Source organism: Rhamphochromis longiceps, linkage group LG18 (genome assembly GCF_057381845.1).
Source record: "Rhamphochromis longiceps isolate RC_006_pf linkage group LG18, R_longiceps_female_GT1.1, whole genome shotgun sequence".
Taxonomy (NCBI): domain Eukaryota; kingdom Metazoa; phylum Chordata; class Actinopteri; order Cichliformes; family Cichlidae; genus Rhamphochromis; species Rhamphochromis longiceps.
In genome coordinates this window covers 12,455,972-12,478,917 of record NC_140574.1, presented here as the reverse complement: position 1 = coordinate 12,478,917, position 22,946 = coordinate 12,455,972, and the positions used below count along the sequence as shown (strand labels likewise).

The window sequence follows — 22,946 nt, the reverse complement described above, 5'->3', positions numbered from 1 at the left end:
TCTGACAGCACAAAAGTCAAAGATGTTCAAAGTGCAAATATTCATTAGAATATAGCTGGAAGTCTTCACAGCTTATAAGCAGAACTGAGCAAATGTTTGGCATTTTTGTTTAATAAATCACTTAAAATCATTAATTCTAATCGACTAGTCGTTTTAACATTAGCCATTAAAGTTTCTCCAAAGCACCTCGTTGGTCTGTACATAGTCATGGTGTGCTGCACAGAGGCACCCGAAGTGCTTTAAAGAGATATTGACTAAGCGTTTACTTGAGCCCTCTGTTGCACCCTTCTGTTTCTTATTTCAAATGACCAATGGTGTTGGCAAAAACACATTCCTCACTCCTAACTAAGAGATTTTGACAGCCAAGCTGTGCTTTTTATTAGGGAGGCAATGTCAGTTGCCATTTCTGCTGAGACTTCACATAGTACTGCTGAAAATAGCCAGCTGGGCCAAAATATTTTGTATGAAAAAAACAAATCAACGTGTCTTTGGCTCTCCTCTCATTACCGTGTATATTATGCAAAGGAAAGTGGATGTTATAGTTTGGTGTGCGAGGAGCCTGGTGCAAGTGGCAGGAAGAAGCACGTCTCATTACCATTCCTGATGCAACCATAAGAAACCTACAATCACAAGTGTCACCGCATTTCAACCTCAACCAACTAATAATCAGAAGCATGGCTTCTTACTTCTTAAAGATGAGGATGGCGATGACGATGCTGATGATGAGCAGCACAGCCAGCACTGGGCCCATGACCCACAGCATTTCAGACTGCTCCATCCCTTGAGCCATACTTGAAGTGACCTCGATTGGATCTGAGTAGGGACTAGCTGAATATGTCATCTGTAAGGAAACAGAAAAGAGAGTACAGGTACATCAGAGAGGCACTTCAGACTTTTTAGTATGTATGCAAGGTCTCCCTTCTCATTTAAGTGTAATCTGGATTCCCTAGGGTGTTTAAAACTGCCTAAAGTTAAAAAAAAAGAAGCTCAAACATCAAAGGAAAAGGCACTGGACTCGGGGAGAACGAGCATGTTGCTAACATGAATTTAAAATTCTACACAGGGTTCAACTGTAGATCAACCACTTATATACTTAAAGGACAATTAAAAAAGATACTGACACTTTGAATATGTAGCACTTTCTGTGGCTGAAGTAACAAAACTGGAAACAAAGTTTTCTACATAAGAGATAAACCAAATATCTCACTTCCCATATCTTGTTTCTGGCACTCGGATAGTCAAGTTGTGTCAACTTAGTAATAGATGACAGTCCAGTGATGAAGCAGAGCAGGCCACAGAGCTATCGACCAAACTCAAATCAAGTTTATATATTTCTGTTAGAAAAAACTAAGACGGCTGATGACAGAGCGACTGACACCAGAGTGAGGGAGGTAGAGATGGAGAGGCAGGGATAAGTGTGCATGTCCCTTGGTCGCTGAGATAAATGGGGGCACAAGAGAGGACTCATCTCTTCTTCATTAGTGTTCACACCGTGACAGAAGAGGAGGAGGTGACGACGAGGGTGCATTTCCACCTTGGTTGTAAATGAGACATCTTTCCACTCCACGTCTCTGAATGATGGGGGAAAGGGAGGTGGGGAGGTATGCATCGGTGTGTATGTATCTGAGGACGGGGTACCCGAGGGGATGCAGTATGGTGCATGGTAAAAAAAAAAAAAAAAAAAAAAAAAAAAGGTTTGAAGAAGAAGGAATCCAACTGTGAGAGAGCAAGCTGACAGATGAGAAAAAGGGAGGCGTGAGGCATCTGTCATTAGAACTCAGCGTGACACCTATTGAATGACGATAGGAGATGCAGGTTGGGATAGGGAGTACAGAGTGTGGAAGGATATGGGTGACAGATCGCAGACCTCTAAGGGAATTGGGCTCCCAGCATGCAGTGGGAATGGTGGGGCAGCAGGCAGCAGTAATCCGGATCATTAGCTGCACAGCAGCCTGCTCTTCAGTGCACAGGCAGATATTAATTGGAAAGATAAGCTGCGATGAGCTCAAAGAGTCCTGCGCTCTGTCATATAGTTCTGTTATCACTCATGCTCTTGGACAACTGCCATGAAAACTTACACTTTGGGTGTGTGTGATACGGCACGTCTCAGTGGTGTACGTGCAAACCACCATGCTCTCATAGTGGGCCCGGAAACATGATAACTCAAGCAGGAAAGTGAAAAAATTCACATTTTCATGACAGCAATAGTTTACAGCAGCAATGTTTCACATTTGTCTCTGTCTCTCTCACACACACACACGCACACAGACAGACACACAGCAGGGACATGAGACCAGCTTTCTACCATTCTGAGCGCCTTTGGGAGGAACCTATTATCCAAGAACAAAGAAAAACGGCACAGCAATGGGACGCTGCTGATGTGACGACACCACAAGGCTTCCTGTTCTTTTGGGAAGGCCCGAAAAAGGCTGTAGGATATGGCCCTGCAGGGAATCCTGGGAAAAACTTTTTTTTTAATGAGGTAACAAATAACTGCAGCTGTGCTTTCAGAGAAGGATAAGAGAAGAAGAGCAAGAGCAGAGGAGAGGGCTGAACAAAAAGAGAGGGCTTTTTGTCTGGTGGTCACGGTGAAGTAGTGGGATCATCCATTTGAACGGCCCTAATATCTGATAAAAGCTCAGTCACGCAGCTCCTAATGCTTCTGCCCTCGCACAGCGGTATCACAATGGAGCAATGGTGCAGTGAAGGAATGTGCGAATCTGAGAGTGAGTCAGAGACAGTGAAAGACATAAGTGCATCCCTTACAACTCTGGATCAGTGCGCGTCTCTCTGTAAAGTATGGGCATGCAGTGTGTTTGGATATGCGCGACGTACACATGGAGTGAATACATTGATCATATTGTTACACTGCTGGGAAACACTGGAGCCTTGACGTTTATATGGATGGTATTTTGTCATGTATCACCCACCTAAATGTTGAAACAGAACAAGGCCAAAGAGTTTACCATGTTTATTTAAATTGCATAATTTTTCTTTTTGTCCACAGAGATGTAGCAGGATCTACATCTACAGGAGGGGCTACAGACGTGGGTAAAAACACAGAGAGATGAAGCTAAACACATTTTGCAGTGCAATCGCATTTAGAAAGTGAATTAGATGCTGAAAACAGATTTGATAAAATTCTATTAAATGCCATCCCCACTAGAGAAGAGATAGAAGAAAATGACAAGTAGAAGAGAATAAACAATAAAAGAAATACTGTAGATAAAGATATATACAACTGTAAGAATTATCAGTGATGTATTTGGTTGCGTATGTGTGTGCGACTGTGTGCAAGAACTGCAAACAAAAGCGTGTATGTTTTTCTGTGAGCACACCTGGAACATCAGTTTTTCTGAGCCTTTTCACAAACTTCTCTAAGCCTGCACGAGTGAAGGTATTTGTTTTGGTCGCAGCCACTAGCGAAGAGTGTGTGTGTGTGTGTGTGTGTGTGTGTCTGTGAGAGAGAGACTATATTTGTCTGAGACAAAGTAAGAGAACAAGGGAGAGAGAGAGGGAGATAGTGGGTGATGTGAGATGGCAGAGAGAGGAGACAGAGGAAAAGGTGTTGTGGTAGTAGCAGTGTATCGAGTCTGCTATCTGGCCCGTGAGCTACACAGCTTCCGCAGTCAGCCACTGCTCCTCCATCCCCTGAGCACAGAATCCGCTATGCACAGCGCAGGCAAATTTGTTTCAACTCGCCGTTGACCCCGCGAGCTCCTCAACTCTCCAAAAGTGGCTTAAATAAGCTGCGGGGTGCGCGCCAAACAAAAAACACAAACGCGCAAAGACGCCTATTATGAATCCGCCGCTCTCTCTGCCTCCCCGGGGAGGCTGAAAAGCCCACACGCTTGTCATCACTGCATGACATAGGGGAGGAGAAATGAAGGCACAAAAACTTGAGGGGGAAAGACGATAGTATGTATGAATATGCCTTTATCCATGAAGAACAGAAGTGTGGCTACTTCGTACGATGACCTCACTATTTCATCGGTTACTTTCTTATCCATGCAACCATTCAGCACCAGAAACTACATGTATTACTCCTTTCTAACTGTCTGAATACCAAGCACTCAGATATCTGGAGGCATTGCTACAGGGGAATACCTCCAGGAGTGGATGGGACACAGTGCATTTGAATGGTGACTTTGCCTTTATTTAAACTCATGTTCCCATCTTGTTTTCCTGTCATAATTCTCTTTTTAATATTATCTGTCAAAGCCTTTTAAATTATGAAAAAACAACCCCGTCCTCCATGCTGAGGGGATTGTGAGTTCATAGCACCGGCAGATTTAGTGCTACAATATCAATTCTTTTTGGGAACGCAGGAAATGCTTGGGTAGCATTGCAAATAGCAAAACACCCCATTATGATTTTTTTTTCTCTCTCCCAGAACATCTAATTTCCCTCAAAATAAAAGCGCACATTAAACACGAGCTCCTCCTCAAACATTCGTTCACTTCCTCTCATCTGGGCTTCACAGGCTGGACAGGACGCGAGACACAATTTTTGCTACCCTCTTTTCCTCTATCAAACGCCACCCCTACTCTCTGTCTCACATCACACAATATTTCATGCCTCCTCCCTCCCTCACTCTCTTCTCGCATTAAATGATACTGTTTATACACACCCAGCATCTATCATCCCATTTCACACTTCCCCCGGCTTGTTTATCCGCCTTGGGTGCTGGGGAGACATGAAGGCACCCTCTCTTCTTCTGCCCCTCTCTCTTCCTCGCTCTCTTCCCCCTTTGCCTTCCTTCTCTTCTTCCCTCCAACCACTGCTGGCTGCTTGTGGCCGTTGATATACGAGGGCTTATTAAACCCTGGCGGTCTTGTTTGATCTACACTGGGGGAGTTTGGGTGGTTGCGAGAAAGTGTGGTAAAGACACAAGTCATTTATTCCACTACTTGTTGTCTTATTCTCCTGGGTCTGGTGAAGATCCTGCTCGAGGCAGCTTCTGCTAACTGCTCGATCCTCCTGCATGCTTTACCTTCTGTACCCGTGTGTTTAGTAATAAACGCTCGAAAGTGGCGCGTTGGGGGTGACAAAAACAAACACTGCCGTGTTTCCCAAGGAGTGCAGTTAGGGGATTTGTGCAGAAATCAATGACTGCAGTAGCCACCTCACCATTCAGTATGCTTAAAAGCACACGTGAAGCCAGGATAGGAGAAATGAGAAAATCAAGGTGTTTACATGCTCTATAATAATCCTGTTAGTGTAGATGTTGTGCTTATTATATGGAGCAGGCCAGCTATTGGATTTTTTTTATCCCTTATTGTATTTTTGAACCATGGATGGCATATTTTAAGTGAATTTGTGAGCTGTAGCCTGAAGTGGGGTTTTTTTCTGTCAGAGCATTTTGACAGTTCAGTTAGGGGACATGATATGTAGAAAAAACTGACTGCTTTCACGATCTGTATGCACATCTCTGTGAATGTTTTCACAAAAGCACCAACGTTCTGAAATGGTTGTCAGCTTATTTTGATTTAGCTTCAAAATGTGAGTTTTAGCCATCCACACTCGAATACTCATTTTAGGGCCAAGAATGCACTGCCACGTCTAATGATCTCTCCTTTAATCTTTGTCACGGCAGCACTTTCTCTGTCTAAAGTCTTTGTCATGTGGCGCCGTAAAATGTTTTTTTTAGAAAACCATTTGTGTTTGTACATCAGAAGTACACTGCAGCATTACTATTCATGTTTGCTTTAATCTGCTATCCTAATTCAGGAAATTAAGTGTCCTATTTACATACATTTTAGGAAATGAGTTTGCTGCAGAAAGCTGAAGTGAAGGTAAACACACTGGCTGACTCACAGAGTGAGTGAATCTGATTGATCCAAGTGATTAAGTTTAAAAGCAGGTGGGTACGACGCAGTTTAAGGAGGGCAAGTGCACAGAAAGAGAGAAATCTTGAGCGCTGCTGATCCAGCATGGTGTATCTTGCAGGTACGGTGAGAGTGTTGTGCAGTGATGGGATTTAAGCATCTGCTTTGAAGTAAAGTATACCGTGGTTGCCCGCTATAGCCTCCCCTGCATGTCCCTCCTCTTTCCTGAGTGAAAGAGTAGGGGATTACTGGAGTAGGGTAGTGGTGGTGGGGGGCTTTAGGGACATGTAAAGCAGCATTTCAAGGGAATCAGGCCTGCTTTACAGACTCCCGAGACCCTGAGACCAGGCCCTCATCTCCCTCTTAACTTCAGCTGCTCTAATCAATCTTCTCTGCTCTCTTCATGGTAGAGAAATGTGGAGAGGGTGAGAGAAGCAGAGAGAGGGGTAAAGGAAAAAAGCTCAGAGGAGGGAGTGAAGAGAAAGAAATAGGTGAAAAGTCTGGGATTGGGTTTCGGACTTGGAGCGTTCGCTCTCTTCCATTTAAAAAAAATAAAATAAAATCACTCAGGGCACAGCTACTGAATATACATGTCCCGGGTAGCGGTGAAGCTCTGAGCAATCACAGTCGCTCATTCTTTCTGCTGTGAAGTTTACTCCAGACCGTCCCACGGAGAACTGGGCCTCCATGTTGGAGCTGTTTGACGAGTGCATTGGGGCCTGGCTGAGAAAGCCGAGAGTCTACTATTAGCATTGTAAAGAGATGTGCGCAGGGCCCTGCTGCTGCCGAAATGGCAAAGCTGGATCTCTGATGTCATTGTTAAGTGATAAGGGAGTTATCCGGACAAGCTACAATGACTTTTAGAGGCAGCAGTATTAAAGGATAATTGGCAATAAAAACAAAAACAATTAGACTTCCCACTGCTATTTTGGAACGCTTTGAGGAGCAGAGTGATTAGAGTTTGAGGATGGGTGATAAACTTAAATAATATGTCCGAGAAAAGAAAAATTAACATGTACCAAAATACAGAAAAGCTTCAGTGTTTAAAAAACAAACGCAAGTTCTTTACTAAAAAGCAAAATAAAGAAGCAACTTACGCCATCAAGGCTGGATGTTTTACTTACATACTGAGCAGTGCTGTCAGTCCCTTCAGATTGAAGTTCAGCCAAGACAAAGCAGAGATACTGCTGTGAGCTCGTCAGGGGCTTGTTGAAGAATTCGTCGTACCTTTTCTCATCACCCAGCATAAAGGTGGTTGGAAGTGACGCAAGCTTGGCAGCAATGTAAGGCTTGGTGGAATCCAAGTGACGTCGGTGTCTTACGACAGAACTTCTACTTGATTTGAGCAGCTGGGGTAGAAAAAGAGAGATTTCTCAATAATACACAACTTTGGCTCTTTGGTCAAAAATCTCTCTTCCATATACACAATGGCATCCAACTTCTCTAAATTTCATCAACTCCTCCTAAAGTCTAAAAAAAGCTTTTGCACTGGCACTAGACATCCAGGTTTGGTTGTTAGCATGCCTCCAAATAAGAGATAATGATTGTGCACAGCTAAAATAGCCTTTGCACAGCAATATAACTGCAAACAATGCAGCCAATCTACGAAGTGAGCAATTAGCACTTGCTCTAGCACACAAACTCAGCATGACTGCCAGCCCGGTTAATAAATGAGCAGGCACATACAGCACTGCGGCATTGTGTTTTCAGCAGCATTTTGTTTTCTGTCAGTGATGTCTCATGCACTGCTCCAGATGTAGCTTTATTAAATCATTATGTCGGAGGGAGGAGACAATGGCCTGCTCGGTGTTTAATGACTCAGGGAGTCCCATCTCTCTCCCTCTCAGTCTCTTCTGTTATTTCTACAGGGAGCTTGAACAATAGCGATTCAGACCAACGAGCCTCGCAGTTTACTTAAAAATTATGCTATTAATATTTAGGCATGTCATTTAGCTTAAATTCCCTCATGGACAAGGAAGACCTTTATTCAATGGAATAATAAGGCAGTCATAAATCTTTGTCCTCATTTGAATAACTCATGTAAAACTTTGTCTACAGGCGGCAAAGCCTGACTATAAACAATTTAAAGAAAAATATAGAGGTAGAGCAGTAATTCTTTTGACTACAATTGTGAAAATGACCACACAGTTTGATTGCCTAACATCTACAACAATACAAATAATTAAACAAAGACCAAACTATTTTATGTACACACAAATTGCTATATTCAACAAATGGGCAGTGTCTGCAGACCTGGCATTCACTCAGGACACTCCCCACCTAGCTGAGTGAGTCATTGTTTAAAATCTCTTTCTTCAGGCGCCCAGGAGGGTAAAGCTAATTAGTTTCCACTCGTGACTTTCTACCCAGTTGGACCAGAGAGTGCTATTTGGGACCCTGACCTGGCACATTAGCCAATCAGACATGGGCTGGCACTCACCTCATCCATGTCCATCTCGTCTGGATTCTTCCACTTGCGTGTCACCGGGGACATGGGCACCACAACGATGTAGTACCACCTGCCATGAAAAATAAAGCTTGTGTTAAGAAAGACCGGCCGATGCACGTACACACTGAGAACAAAGTGGGCCAAGTGCATTAATAGCACAGTCAAAACAAGGAGGCGTACTTTGACGGTGATCCTTGTTGGGCTGAATTCAAAATTTAAGTAAAACACATGTGGTTCCGACCAAGGTCAAACACCAGCAGATTGGCAATGCATTCGCCAATTAATTGCTAATCACTAAGAACATCTGCCATGTAGACTGGAACAAACACAATCCCAGTGAGGGGAGCCTTCAGCTAGCATAGATCCCCATAGGATTCCTTAGGTTAATAGAAGCAGCTATGTGACTACTCGTGTGGATTCTCCTGCTTTCAATAAGAAGACCAAAATAGAAGGAAAAGAAAGACATTAGTAAGACATTTAAGACTTTACAGTCAAGCTAAGAGGCTAGGTGATGAATAAAGGAGAATGCTTTGGAGAATGCATTAGGTTATATATGTTTCGTCTCTGCCCCGACTCTGTCTCGGGTACAAGTTTCCCCCCCGATGCAGCATTTGACTACTTGTAAAATCAGGTGCTGCTGACAGCAGCTCTCCAGACCTCAACTCTGTGATTCAACAGTCACTCAAGTCTAGTAGTGGGAGAAGAGACGTATAACAAGACTCCTCACCCCCTCCCTCTTACCTACACACCCCCTCAACCCTCCCATCCCCAATCACAGGCACTCCGTGGCTGTCAATCTGTGCTGGACCTTGGCCAGCCCTGACAGCCCTGTAATCTTTTTTACCAATCAACCCCGTGTACTCCCCCTTTACACAGACGTGTCGCTATGTGTGTGCGTTCGAAGGAAAAGGGTCAGGTGCAGTTCTCCTCTTAACAATTTGCGTCAAAAGATAACACAGCTCGACCTGATGTTAAGTCTCAATTATCATCAGCTGCCGTGTCACAAAAATGGCTCAGAGTAAAAGTTGCAATCCTAAGTTCTCGAATAGTTTTAGTAGCAATCAGACACACGTGTCGCATTAGGTCCCAAATTTACAGTTTCGTGGCTGTAAATTTTTGTATTAACATCAATTTTAAAATGATAAATGTATAACTTATATGCATCACAATCTGTGTACATAAAAAGCAAAACCTGTTTGTTACTCCTGACTAATAACAATCATTTTCTAGCCCAGAGCAAGCCTGTGTGGTTAGTCCCTATCAGTACGTACTTGACACGAGTGGTGGTCTGGATCTTTGGCAGGGTGATGTTCATCTTGCCACCTTGAGCATGATGTGTCCTGGGCTTGGTCTGGATCAGGTCAGGGGCAGTGCGGATGGACACCTGCTGCTGAAGACCTCCGGCAATGTTGCCCCTGCTTGTCAGTACAAAGGAGTAGTCTGTGTCTGGCTGCAGCTGCGTGATCAGCTTCCTCTTCAGGTTTCCCATCACTTCCACGCTTTGCTGGTTATACAAGATCTGTAAGCACACGGGGGGAAAACTTGGGAGTTGTGATTTACGGCAGCACAGATATACAGCCTGAATATCGTTTGCTCACACGCACCACTCTCTCTTCCCTTTCAAACGCACACACGTGGAAAAAAAAGAAAAAGAAAAGAAAAGCAAAAACAGTATGGTCCTAAGGGAGATGCCCATCTTATCTGACACCTCATCTCAAGTGCTTCAAGCGTCGCACTCGCCCACTAGCGCATATCCAATGTTCTTTTACACCTTAAATTGTCTTTGCTCCCCTATCATTTGGGTGGGAATTGATATATCACTTTGACAGATTATTACACCTCATAAACGAGCATGAATTGGGATTTTCATAGTTTTTGTGCAAATACAAAAAGTGACTCAATCATATTGTGATAAGTGTCAGCACCTAATATTGCTTTTTCATATTACAAATGGCTGTACAGCATGTCAGAACATGTTATTGAAGTAGAATAAGAGTTGTTGTTTTTTTTTAATCCAGCGTTTTTTAATTTAAATTGTACTGCAAGTATTTTGTCTGTGCAAACTCAGTTCATATTCAATCTTTTTTGCACCTCGTGTCAGCAATGGCCGTCTACCTGGCTGGTACTTACCTTAAAAGGTGCTTGGGGTTTGTAGTTTGGTGGCAAATCCCAGGTGAGCAAGACGGACGTTTTCATGACAGCTTTGACACCAAAGTTCAGGGTGGGGAAAGCTAGGATGAGGAAAATCCACTCATTAATACCTCAAGTAAGACATCTTGTACACCACAAAAAGTAATCTCTGTGCATAATTTCATTTCACACTACTATAAAGCAGCACACGAGCAAGTCGCCCCTTCAGTAAACAACGCGAACATATTCTGCTGTAATTCCTTATGACCAAACCTGAAAAGCCACAGGAGTGTTCAGAGAACATTAACAATCGCATTCACGCTTGATTACAGATCATACAAAAATAGACTCCATTTCCCTGAGCCTGTCCCATTTATTGCCGCCCATTCACAAGACACACTCAACAGGCCGAGATCACTGTGATTACCAAGAAATGCATATGACATGAGGAGTGGCAACATGTGTCTTAAAACAGGCATCGTGCATGGTTATAAATAAGAAATCTTTCATTTATAAGATTATAAAATGCATGAGAAGCTACATGCTGGGTAACATTTAGATTTGTGTGTAATGGGAGGGAGGACGAGGAGGCATGGTAATGTGACTGTAGCGTGTAATGAGATTAGTACTCTATAAATCAATAAACACAGTCATGTACTACAGTATGCTGAGTGGAAGATGGGAAAGACACAGCACCGATAAAGTTTAAAACAGAAGCGAGTGACATGTGTTTATGGTGAGCAATGACATGACTGTGCGTCTAAGAGTGCCAATGTTTATGCAAGCACGTCATTATGTTTTCATATTAAATATCTCTGAAGTGTTTATGTATAAATGTTAGTCAGATGTCCTACCACTTATCCTACCATTCGACATGGTCCTGCTCTGGATGCTGGGGCTGAGGGGTCCGCCGCCCTTACTGGTGAATGCCTGCACCCGGATGTCGTAAGTGGTGTCAGGTTTAAGGTCCTGGATAGTCATGTGTGTTTCGGTGGTGCGGTTGGTGCTGTTTGTCTGACTGTTGATGTCCCTGTATACCACCAAGTAATGTGTGATCTTGCCATTCCTTTCCGCTAGCGGCGGGGGCTTCCAGGTCAGCTGGGTGCTGGACTGCGTCAGGCCCGTAACTTGGAGGTTGGACGGGAAGCCTGAGGGCACGTCTTCGGGTGTGCTGATCTCCTTAACGTGAGGTTCGCCGATGCCTGCACGGTTACGCGCGCTGAGGCGGAAGACGTAGGTGGCGCCTTTGTGCAGGCCAGTGACAGTATGGTGGTCGTCAGTCTTTCTCATCTCGCGCGAGGTGTAGGTGTCCTCATCGGTGCGCTTGTACTGCAGCTGGTAGCCCATCAGCTCCCCCACCATATCCTTGGGGGGCTGCCATTGGAGCAGTGCTGTGTTGCCCATGGTGGTACTAATCATCATACTGGGTTTGCCTGGCACTGGTTGAAGTAGAGATTTAAATAGGAAAAAAATTACTTGCACTTTAATTGCTTTATAAGTCAAAGACATATTTTTCAATCCACATCAAATTTGTGGCACTTAATGAGTAAAAACCTGTATTCTATCTAAAGGCCACAAGATGGCGATAGTTGTGATTGTGACGTCTATGGAAAAGACTTGACCTCTGTAAACACTTGGCTGCTCTTAGTCACTCGTTTTGGGTCGTACTGAACAAAATACATTTTGTAATCTTTGGTCGTACCATGTTTCAACAAGTTTGATTTTCTTTGGTATTTTTCAGTCGTTCATTGTCAATCACAAATCATTAGCCAAAGTGATTACTCAATGAGCAAATGATTTCCAAAGCAAGACTCCACACTAACAGACTCACATGAAAACCCCACTAACACTGATTCTGACCTGCTCCAGTTGTGGTGATGACTTTAGCTTTGCTACGAGCACCATCTCCCTTCAGGGTGTATGCTGCTACAGTTACAGAGTAGGTGGTTTCAGACTGCAGCCCACCAATTATGGCCTCCTGTAAAAGTGAAAAAGAAAAAAGAAAAAATCACAAGGTCAGCTGTTAACAGGCGTCAGTGAGCCTGAGCGAAACCTCTCCAACCACCCTCTCACACAAGCTCCGATCCCCTGACAAACACACAGCACCAAAGGAAACCGCAGTAAGATTAACCCCCCTTCTCCAACCACGTGTGGGTTCTTGAGCAATTAGCCTAAAAACAAAATATGTCAAACTTTTAATCAGAGAAAGAAGGCACACAAACAGGCCCAGGAACTTTTCTTGGTACTGAAAAGCTCCTGTACCTAACTGTAAGGAACACGCTGAACCCATTAACTAACAAACCAACTAAATTAATCAGAACATCACCCGTGTGTCAGTTTTCATGCCTGCTGCATGGATAAGCATGAGATAATACCCAGAGGAGCTTAAGTTCATCGCTAAACAGACTATTAAAACCCACAAAATAGTACACCGACTGTGGGACTGCTGTTAAAACTCTTTGAACATAATCCTTCAGATAAATAAACATCAGGGTGATTAAAAATTACTTTTTTTTTTAAGAATAAGATTATTGGTACTTATTCTCCTCTGGCTGATTGCCCAAACAGTCTCTGCACAAAAACACAGACACACTACGGTGAATGAACAAATGAGTAACTCAGCAGTCAGGAATGAACAGACAGAAAAACAACTGAGGTAACACACTGTTACGGCTAACCTGCTGCAGTGCTGGCACTCACTTTACCACACTGCATCAGTCTGAACAAAAACACACCCACACGCTGGAATTAAATACTCTGAGCTTGAACAAAGCCCATATCCAAACAAACAAACAGAAACACACACACAGGAATACACATACTAATATACATAAATGAAGGATACACACAGTATACATGCACGTAAAATGTGCACATCAGCACGCACACATTGGTACACACACACACGCACAACAACTTAATGCCTTCGGCTTGAGCGCACATGCAGGAGTTGTCCGGTTCTGACTGGAGCCGCTGAGAGGACGAACACACAGATGCCTACGAGCCTTCCTGCCGGAACTTCTCACAAACTTCTCAGACGCTTGGAATATTATACAGCCTTGCCCTAACGCGGTTTCTCCAACTAATGAAGTTTTAATTTCCTAACCATAGAAGAACATTAAACAGTCTACATAACCCAGCGCTGTTTGACGGTGGTTTTTACTGCCTCTCTCTTTAAGGGACATTTGGTGCTCCCCTGCTAACCTTTAAGAGGGATGGGGGGGAAAATGCTAAATTACTGTATCATAAAGCCATTTTAACTTTATGGAGGAAGTCTCATTACTTTAATCATGCAAAATGGCTTTAACAATCTCAGCAGTGGCAGCTGCACAGATCGGTCCTCTCTTCATTCTGACAAGGTTGATTCAGTTCTAGCAACACTTTGAAGCCTGGGTTTTTCTATTTTCTGCTGAGTTTTAAAAGTTCCCTTTAGAGCAAATGCTTAGAACAGCACCAAAGGGCATTATAGAGATTAACAAGTCGACTAGTTATAGAAGTGGATTCTTCTCTTCAAGCCTCTCAACACCACTATCCTCACTAGAGTGGAAAAATACCAAGAGAAAAATGGGCTGCGCTGTTAAAACAAATCCCTTCAGATAACTTTTTGCTCAAGATTAATATTTAATGTCCTCTATATGCATCTTTTGCTTTTTAACGCCAGCCAAAATTTCCCGAAAGCTAAAAAAAAACTCCCTGAGAACAAAGCCATGGGTCAGTAACGCAGGCTTATGTTTTCAGTGTTGACATCTGCCTCGTACTCTATTAGCTACCAAGCACAAAGTCTGCTGTGGCCTAAACATGGCTGCTGAAGAAATAATAAAGATGTGTGAACAGATGTCCTCCTCTGACAGCGTGTAGCTCGCTGTCTGTCAGGTGTTAATCAACGCATTAAGAGGAGAGGGAGAGGAGGCGAGCCTGACTCATGCCATGTGGGTGTAGCTTGAGGAATCCGTGTGCCGTGCAGCCAGGTTTCCGTTTAACTTGGTGCTAATAGCAAATAAATACGACAGCGTGCGCACTTCCCACTGGCTCGTATACGAAACTAACTGAAATAATATATAAACAGATGAAGGAAGAACAAAAAGAGATCAGCCTCAGCCTCTACAGGTGGTTACTGATTCATTAAGTTTTCCATTTGAAATGTCGGCAGGTGAAAAAAAGGAGTGAAAATATCCCAAATGAATTCTTTTTTTGGACTTTATAAAAGCTGAAAACCTTTTTCTTAACATATCTTTGCCCTTGTTTATACACTGAAAATAGGATCCATTAGTCTGGCAGACTTCTATTGAATTTTTTGACTGGCTACAGTAAGTGGCTCTGCATTTATGCCAGTGCAATATGACGTCTAGGGGGTAATAAGCCATAACAAAGAGCTGCTTGACAGCCACGTAGCAGCGAGCTGCAAACCAGGCACGTGAAAAGAACATGAAAGGCTGGTGGCAATTTCGGAGATGTGTGGAGCTGATAAAAGTCACAGCTCCTCCCCTCAGATAGACATGTCATCTGAAACAGCGGGGAAGACAGCAGGTTAGGCGAGGCCGATTAATGTCGGCATCACACGGGGATAGTGACACAAAGCCTTTGACTACACTGTACTCTCAATGGGGGAAGATGCTTCATGCGCTCTGTACAGAATTGCCTCAGTTCACCTGCAACTGCCCAGCTGTTTCTACAAGGTTCTTTCTTCTGGTAAAATAAGCCTGCATCAGATCTTGCTTTGAAGTTGTAGGAGCTCTTAGACTAAATCACACTAACTCTCTCTCTCACACACACAAACACACGCGCGCAAACACAAACACACAAAAGAAAACATTTGGACACACGTTTCGTGCTGCGGTTATGATCTTTCCTGAGGGTTCACACAGAGTAGATTAAAGTCACACACCTTGCACAGAAATGAACACACATCCACACACAACTCATAATCCAAACACACAAGCACCCCCAAACTGCAAAAAGGAAAAGAGCTTGCCCTGCAAGAGAACCCAGCAGCACACATGTGGGTTACTCACATGCTCGGTGGATTCCTCAATATTCCACTGATGGAGAGAAGACACAGGACACAGGGTGGGGAGAGAAATGAGTCAGAAACAACACAACAGCCATGGAAAAAAAGCGCTCGTCTTTTTTTCACCGACAGATGAATGTAGGTGTCAGCAGAGTCGTGTGGTGGAACAAAACAGTGGGATAGAGTGTGATGGAAGAGAAGGAGTAAAAAAAAGACAAGTTGAGTGGCATACAACAAATTGCGTAACCATAATTGTAATTTTTTTTTTTATTGTTTAAATGCACTGCCTTGTTTTTGGTTTGCCTATGAATCCAACAAAAAGCCCCCCTCTTGCTCAATCAGGAGACTTCTATTCGCTATGATGACTATTACACTTTGGATAAGAACTGTAAACTCTGCACAGTCCGTGAAGCATTTCCTTTTTTCTTACAGAAATTGAGGGAAGGCCTTTTATTCATTATATTTCAATATGTATTCAAAATGTTCTCCTTGCTCGCTGTGCCTGGCCAAGTGATTCCTGGGGGAAGTGAAAGCCCATTTCGTGCCGCGGGGCTCTGTCAGTGCCGAGCATGAAATCCTATTACCAGTGCTGCTATGCTAGCCCTGTGACATCAAACCCCATCGATGCAGAACGCCACCGCTGGCGTTTACCAGCAACGTGCTCCACAGTTCAGTTCCTGCAGAGGGGTTCACTGATGGGTGGCCCGGCTGACAAGGGGCAGGAGAGATGACACTGTTGACACTGATGAGGGACAAAGTGGAGAACAGAAAAAGGGGGTGGGAGTGCGGGTGAGGATGGTGGAGTGGGGGAAAAAAATGTTATCATTAGGGTGCACGAGTATTGTCACAGCTGCTTGTACCACAGAGGCGAACACTCAAAGGGGAGAAGCAATTGACGTGGCTGGGACAAAAATCAATATTTAACCACCAAGAATTACTGTGAATGGGCCGGTGCCCCCAAATGTATTACATAATATTAACTCCAGTGGCGTTGTACTTGCTAACACTTGTGTCCATTAACTATACAAACAAGACCAACTTAATGTCATGCGTTGTCAAACACTGAGAAAACACACGAAGAGCTTCTTCATCTGCCCAGCATCAACACTTTGCAGGATCATTTTATTAACATGACCAGAGTTTAACCGGGCAGGAGTCTGCAAAAAATACAAATACTTGGAAGTAAAGCCGGTCCTCCTGATCACCCATCACTCCCTCCTTGCTATTCTAGACTTTCACAAACAAAAGGAGCAAGCCTCACACGCTGCTGATTTATTGTGCGGTGGGGAGACTGTGTTCATCATCCTCTATTGACTGTTGGCATATGAAAAGACAAAAGACCCAACTTTTCCTCCTCCCTGTGGATGGTCTTTATTACCAAGCAGTTAAGTGAAGTATGAGCAAGGCCTCTGTAAGGTCTCAGTTGTGACTGGTTGAGGCACACGGCACATCAAAAACTGCTGCCTCATGCTCCCCAGACATAACGGGGCACTAAAGAGTACCATTAAAGAACAGCTGCTGCTTAACTCCATGAATAACAGTTTGCAATGTTCCTAATTGCTTAATTTGTTTACTGTCAACTTCACTCAGTATGTCAACAGAGCAAGCAACACATTAAGGTTCGCAAGAGTTCCTATCTCATCTTGGGCTTAATTCCTTCCTATCGGAACTGCTTTTGCTTCTTTCTTTCTTTTTTGTTGCTTAAATCCATGGGAGAATTATAAATTATCCTCCATTTATATTTCAAATGCCAACGCAAGCTGAAAACACATCATTGCTGATAAGCGTCGTTTGTGGAAACGGAGCGGTATAATTTGCAGGCGGGTGAATGCAAATGTGATGACATGGGCTGAGATGTGTGGCTATAAAAGTGGGAACGAGGGGGGAACGAGTGATGTGGAAGAGAAGGAGCTGTCATGATTGATGGAGTGAAACGGGCTGAGGTGCTTCTTTCTCTTTTTTTCCTCCCCCTGATTCCCATTCAACTCCAATCTGAGGCGGCGAAGGCCGTAGAGGCAGTGAAGCATTGCCTCGCTCACACAAACTACAAAAACGCATGAGTGGTCAAACAAAATGAACCTGGAAAGTAGTGCTGAATAAAGGCAAACTTGTGCAGAAAATGTATGAAATCACAGACAGCGGCTAATGGCTTCAAACTCAATCACAGCACTTTCTGCACACTTTTATGGATGTGTATATGAAATACACTGCCACAGAGGTTGCCGCAAGTGCACCGTGATGGAGCAGACCGTGTGGTGTGGGAGCTGCCAACTCAGGTCCAGGCCACTTTTCCAACAGAAGTATTTGCAAAGGGGTCGATAACATCACACTGTTAACATGGCCTCTGGTTTAAATTTAGCAGGGAAATGAGGGCGCTGTGTGGGCTCCTGCTTGAAAAGAAAAGAGGCGCTTAAACCGCCCACGCACAGCCAAGCTCTCCTAGCTCTCCTCCCAGTATTTCAGCTAACCCTGAGAGAGGGCGAAAAGGAGAGGAGCCAGAAACACAGAGACAAAGAGAAGGGGAAAGGTGATAGCCATTTTGACAGGATCTGCAATTCAATCATTCGGCTTAGAATCGTGATTGAAGGTGAGGCTCAGGTATGATGTGAGAGCCCTGGAAAATTTGGATTTTTCTTTTCCTCTTGGCAAGCTTACTGTGAATCCAATTCAGGTAAAAAGGGTGGATGTGGAACCGATTTCACAACACATTAGGGAAATTCATGAGAGAAACACTATGGGATGTGCCAGGATAGAAGGATATTGCTTTTCTCCCGTTTTATTCATCATCAATTACAGGTGTGCGTATGAGGGATTTGCATGTCTCTAGGATGACTCATGAACTCCTCTCGACCAGCTGGAACACCTACTACAAGGTCGGTCTAACAAGTGATCGTGTTTGCGCATGTTATCTTTGCTAGATTTTTTTTTCTAGTTGTTGTGGTGCGTGAATGGAAAGATGTGTGACAAAGAAGGGATTGTTCTAAAACCAGTTGGGCGAACAAGGATAAGGGACCGTTGGCTGACTGTGTGGTCTTTAATGACGTCTGGGCAGGTCCTTGCAGGTTGGTTACTCAGTGCTGTCTCAGAAAACAATCCGTTGAGATGACTCAATCAAGGGTAACCAACCTGCACGCAAGCCTCTGGTAATTACTCAATCAGCTTTTTAAGCAGCGAGAGTGCAAAAGGAGGTCACGGCAGAAAAGGAAGCAAACCGAAGGGAAGGAGAAGAGGAAAATAATAGAAGGTGTGAGAAGAAATTTAGCCGTCTGCCAGGGAGGGGACAGTCTGTTTGAGAGGTGTCCTGGACACTAGACTGGAACATGAGAGCTATCCTGGGCGCCAAATTACAGTGCGTCTTTGTGTTTATTGTGTGAACATGGCACAAATGAGACATGGCAGGGAGAATTGTTTGCATAACAAGTAGGGTCATGTTTAGTTCAGTTTTTCCACAATGCAAAACAAAATCACGCCGAACATGTCGACGTGGAGAAAACACTTACAGGAAGACAAGCAGCCACCATGTTTTCTCCCTTTCCAGATCAAGCGATGCTGTCCTGTCTGTCAAGCACTCTTGTAGACAGTCTGATAACAATGAACTGTCAGTAGCAGCTGCCAAACACTACTGCTGTAAAATAAAGGCTGACTGTGCTCGGGAGTCAAGGCAGTTCTCTTCGTCCAGGTGAAGACATCGACGGGCTGTACTGCATCAGTCAATCACTTGCTGTGGAGACTTGTGTGAGTTTGACAGCCACATATAAATGATTTATGATGTTTTTCTGTTTTGTTTTGTTTTTTTAAATCACAGAATATGTCATTACACAACTGGAATCCACAAGCTCCTACTTATCATCTCTTGGGATGTAACACACTGATTCATCACATTGTGACTTTAACAGTGTTTCCACTTGTGTAATGATGAGACACAGGACAGCAAACGAGGGTTAATAACTCTTCTGAAAGGGCAAGGCAGTTTGCACTGCTTGGGAACTGAACCAGCAACTTGTTGGTCTGCCACAGCTGCCATTTATCAGCAAACAGAGCTCAGATAATATATATATATGTGGGTGGTTTTCTTGTGGCCAGAGAGCACTTTCTTGTTCAAATTAGATGCTTTTGTGGAAGACCACTGAGGGCGGGAGTGAATGCGTGCTCGTGCAAATGTTACTCCCGGCAAACAATCAGAAGGAGGTTCTTAAGCTGGTCTCTCCTCTCTCAAACACAGAGAGAAAAAAAAGCAGTACGAGTGCGGTTTTAAGATATTCATGAATCTCTGAATCCCTCTTAAGGATTACAATCTCTCATCCATCTCATGGCGTTGCACAGCTTTGGGCCATTCCAAGCAGCTTGCATTAATGCGTAAAGGACGGTGTCAGGAAAATAGCTCTAATTTATAAACATGGTAACAAGGCAGTGCATATGTATTACTGCTAAAACCGCAAAGAGAGGTGCATTGATTCCACTAAGCCACGTCCTGATGTAACACATAAAATATTTAATAGCTATTACTGCAGAATTAAAGTGGATCTTATTAGGACAGCTAATCTAAAGCTGTAGGAGCAGGGTACCAATTTAGAGTCAAATGTCACATGTGGAGATAGATAACAAAAAAGAAAAGAGGGGAGGATGGAAACTCCAGTTGACAAGATAGAAAATTCCATGTGTGTCACCCAGTATGGGGGAAATGAAGTGTGAACTCAGACAATGGAAGAGAATAGGGAGGCAGTGGGGAATGAAAATAATGGTAAATGAGCATAAAACAGATATAGACAGTGAGGAAGAAGAGCAGAAAGACCAGGCAAGAGTAAAACATCATGCAGTACCTGGGCCTCTGGCAAAAAAACATCCATGATGTTAGGCTGGCCTCGCGGTTCTCCGTTTTCGAGCCGGGAGAAGACGACCTGGTAGCCTCGGATTTGGCCGTGCTGCTTCCCCTGCAGGGGTGGCTTCCAGGTGACTCGGATAGCTGTGGAATTTATGGCCTCAACCTCCACTTTCCTCGGGGGTGCTCCCGGCACTGAAAATCAGACAAGGACGAAGGGCAGATTAAAAGAGTAAGACAGAAACACAGACAGATGGAGGGACAGTGGAAAGGATGAGAAGAGAGCAAAGAGAAAGAGACGAGGTCGTGACTTATCTTATTTTACTTCGTTTTGTAATGACAATCCAAAACAAATTCTGGGGTGCTGTGTATAATGAAGTGATACATGTACTGACCATGAATTAATAATTTCTAGTCACTTTAGACCTTCTAAGACTACTGCGTCCCAAAAACATCCCTTGTGGGACAGCATGTGGTCTAGCAATGTCTGTAATGCTCTTAATTCCAGAATGAAATAAGCTGTGTTGCAGCAAACTTCAAACACATTAATTATAGTCGACACTCTCTTAGGAGAAGCCGCCCTCTATCACACTGCAAACAAAACGAGTGAGAAAAAGGGGAAAGAGAGACAGAGTGAAAAAGCGGGAGATTTGGTCCACTTTCATTCCTCAGAACAGTAAAAGAAGACAAGAAGCCAGTGAAACCAGAGTGGTGGAGAACTGAGGCCTGGGAGTGATCAGTCTTAACCCACAAAAGGTGCAAAGGCCATAGACAACAAGCTGGGAAGAGGAGGAAACAAAGAAAAGGTGACCCCTGCTGTCACGACCACCACCTCATTATCTCAAAATTCATCAGCAGGACGAAGGAAATTGTGGTGTAACATCTGAAGAGGGTGAAAGACAATCGTCAAAGGCTGCCGCAAGCAACAGAGAGGAAAACAGTTTGAGAGCACTCTGCTTCAAGGGAAGTATCAACCTACCATCCTCTTTGGTTCTCATCCTCACTGGGGCACTCTCAGGACCTGGGCCCACATCAGTGTGTGCCCTCACCCACACTTGATACTCAGTCCACTTCTCCAGGCCCTCCAGCACATGGCTGGTAGCGTCTGCACCGATCCCAGTGACCTCGTGCTTGTCCGTGTCCTCTCCAGCCAGGGCCTGGTAGCTGACTGTGTAACGCACTATGGCACCATGGCGGCTAGCGGCAGGTGGTGCCACCCAACTCACCTTGAGGCTGGTGGAGCTCAGGCTGACCAGTTGTACGTCCTGAGGAGGGGCGGACGGGGCTGTAGGGGGAGGGGAGCAAAACCACACGAAGGAAGGGCACGGATCAAGCAAACAAAAAATAAAGTACAGCACAAGCAAAAAAAATAAGGGAAAATCTATGGAAGCTTTTTGTATAACAGTCAATATCAAAATTTGAAATGTCATATTCAGAATCACAAGATATTTTTTATATTTCAAATTTGTCATTGTACTGTATGAATACAGCACAGCTCTATTCATACCGGGGACCTCGTGCGATGAAAATTTACCCTTCGCTGTCTGTTTCCTGTGGCCCATTTACACATGATAAATATTCTGTTTTTAACTTGAATGTACTAAAATCTGAGGTCAGCATGTGTGTTTCTGTTTCATCATCCTTTGAGATTTCCCTGAGCAGGAGCCCTCCATGAATGGGTCTTCACGCTGTGTAGAGATGTAAGCCTTAATGAAAACACTGGCAGGTAATTCGCAGTGGGATTTTTTTTACTTTACATATTCACATGAGATTAAGATCATGTGACACCTCCACAATTACTCCGAACTGCTAGAGGTCCACAGTTTACGGCAGTCCCGTGTAAATATGGGTCATGTAAATAAAATCAGGTTAGAGATGAAGACTGAAATTGCTTTTTTTTCCCCCCTTTGTGCAGATGTTAATTAAGAAATTCAAATCTTTGTGAACATAGGCACTGAATTTGATATATGGTATAGGTTGTTGCTTTGTCCCAGCTCCCTTTTATTCTTATTTCTCCCCTTAACTCCCAGTTGGTCACAGCAGATGGCTGCAACTCTCTAACCTGGTTCTGTCGGAAGTTTTTTCCTCTCACACGGGAGTTTATCCTTCCCACTGTCGCCATGTGCTTTGTTCTGATTTTCTCTCTTACGTCTCTTACACCTTGAGGTACTTTATACTGATGTAGTGATTTGGCACTCTATACAGAAAACTGAACTCAAAATCGTCTATGTTCATGTTAAAGTACTAATGTACACACTTATGTATTTGCCCTGCAATTAAACAAGCTAGTTTAATGTAAGAATGTAAAAAGTATAACAGGATTTGCACACCACACATTTGTATAAATTGTAACCAAACTGCTGTTTTTCCAAAGTAGTAAAGGCTCATTTAGAGTCCCTTTGTGCATGGGAAATATATTTATCAATATATCATTACACGTCTGAATATGAAATTTAAATTTTTTAAATTGTGACTACAAAAAGCTTCCATACTGCACAGGATGCTGCCTCCAGACTGAGAGATTGGATGCAAAAACACATTAGCGGACCGTTGCTGAAGCTGTGTTTGGCACTGCATTTATGCAAGAGGCCATGAGAGTGCAGGGTGAGGTGAACAGAATATAAAGTACACCAAAATTCTACAGGGCAACGTTTTTATAAAACCGTAATTTGTCCCTTACTGCCCTCTGTGTCCCCTCTTGCAGGAAACAGA

General features: G+C 43.7%; 1 protein-coding gene across 9 annotated transcripts in view; it reads right to left on the bottom strand.

Annotated features, from left to right (window-relative positions):
• Window positions 1-22,946, bottom strand: part of LOC146647818 (receptor-type tyrosine-protein phosphatase F) — a 171,736-nt gene that overhangs the window by 28,134 nt on the left and 120,656 nt on the right. For 4 of the 9 annotated variants that reach the window (XM_085388314.1, XM_085388313.1, XM_085388318.1 and 1 more), the window contains exons 11-20: window positions 21,214-21,519; window positions 20,236-20,429; window positions 15,420-15,446; window positions 12,268-12,385; window positions 11,262-11,846; window positions 10,408-10,508; window positions 9,549-9,796; window positions 8,269-8,347; window positions 6,953-7,177; window positions 687-841 (exon numbers count right to left, since the gene is read on the bottom strand). In XM_085388314.1, coding sequence (XP_085244440.1) covers window positions 687-841; window positions 6,953-7,177; window positions 8,269-8,347; window positions 9,549-9,796; window positions 10,408-10,508; window positions 11,262-11,846; window positions 12,268-12,385; window positions 15,420-15,446; window positions 20,236-20,429; window positions 21,214-21,519 — 2,038 coding nt within the window. The remainder of the gene's footprint in view (window positions 1-686; window positions 842-6,952; window positions 7,178-8,268; window positions 8,348-9,548; window positions 9,797-10,407; window positions 10,509-11,261; window positions 11,847-12,267; window positions 12,386-15,419; window positions 15,447-20,235; window positions 20,430-21,213; window positions 21,520-22,946) is intronic. The other 5 variants (XM_085388316.1, XM_085388320.1, XM_085388319.1 and 2 more) reach the window with 3 other exon arrangements.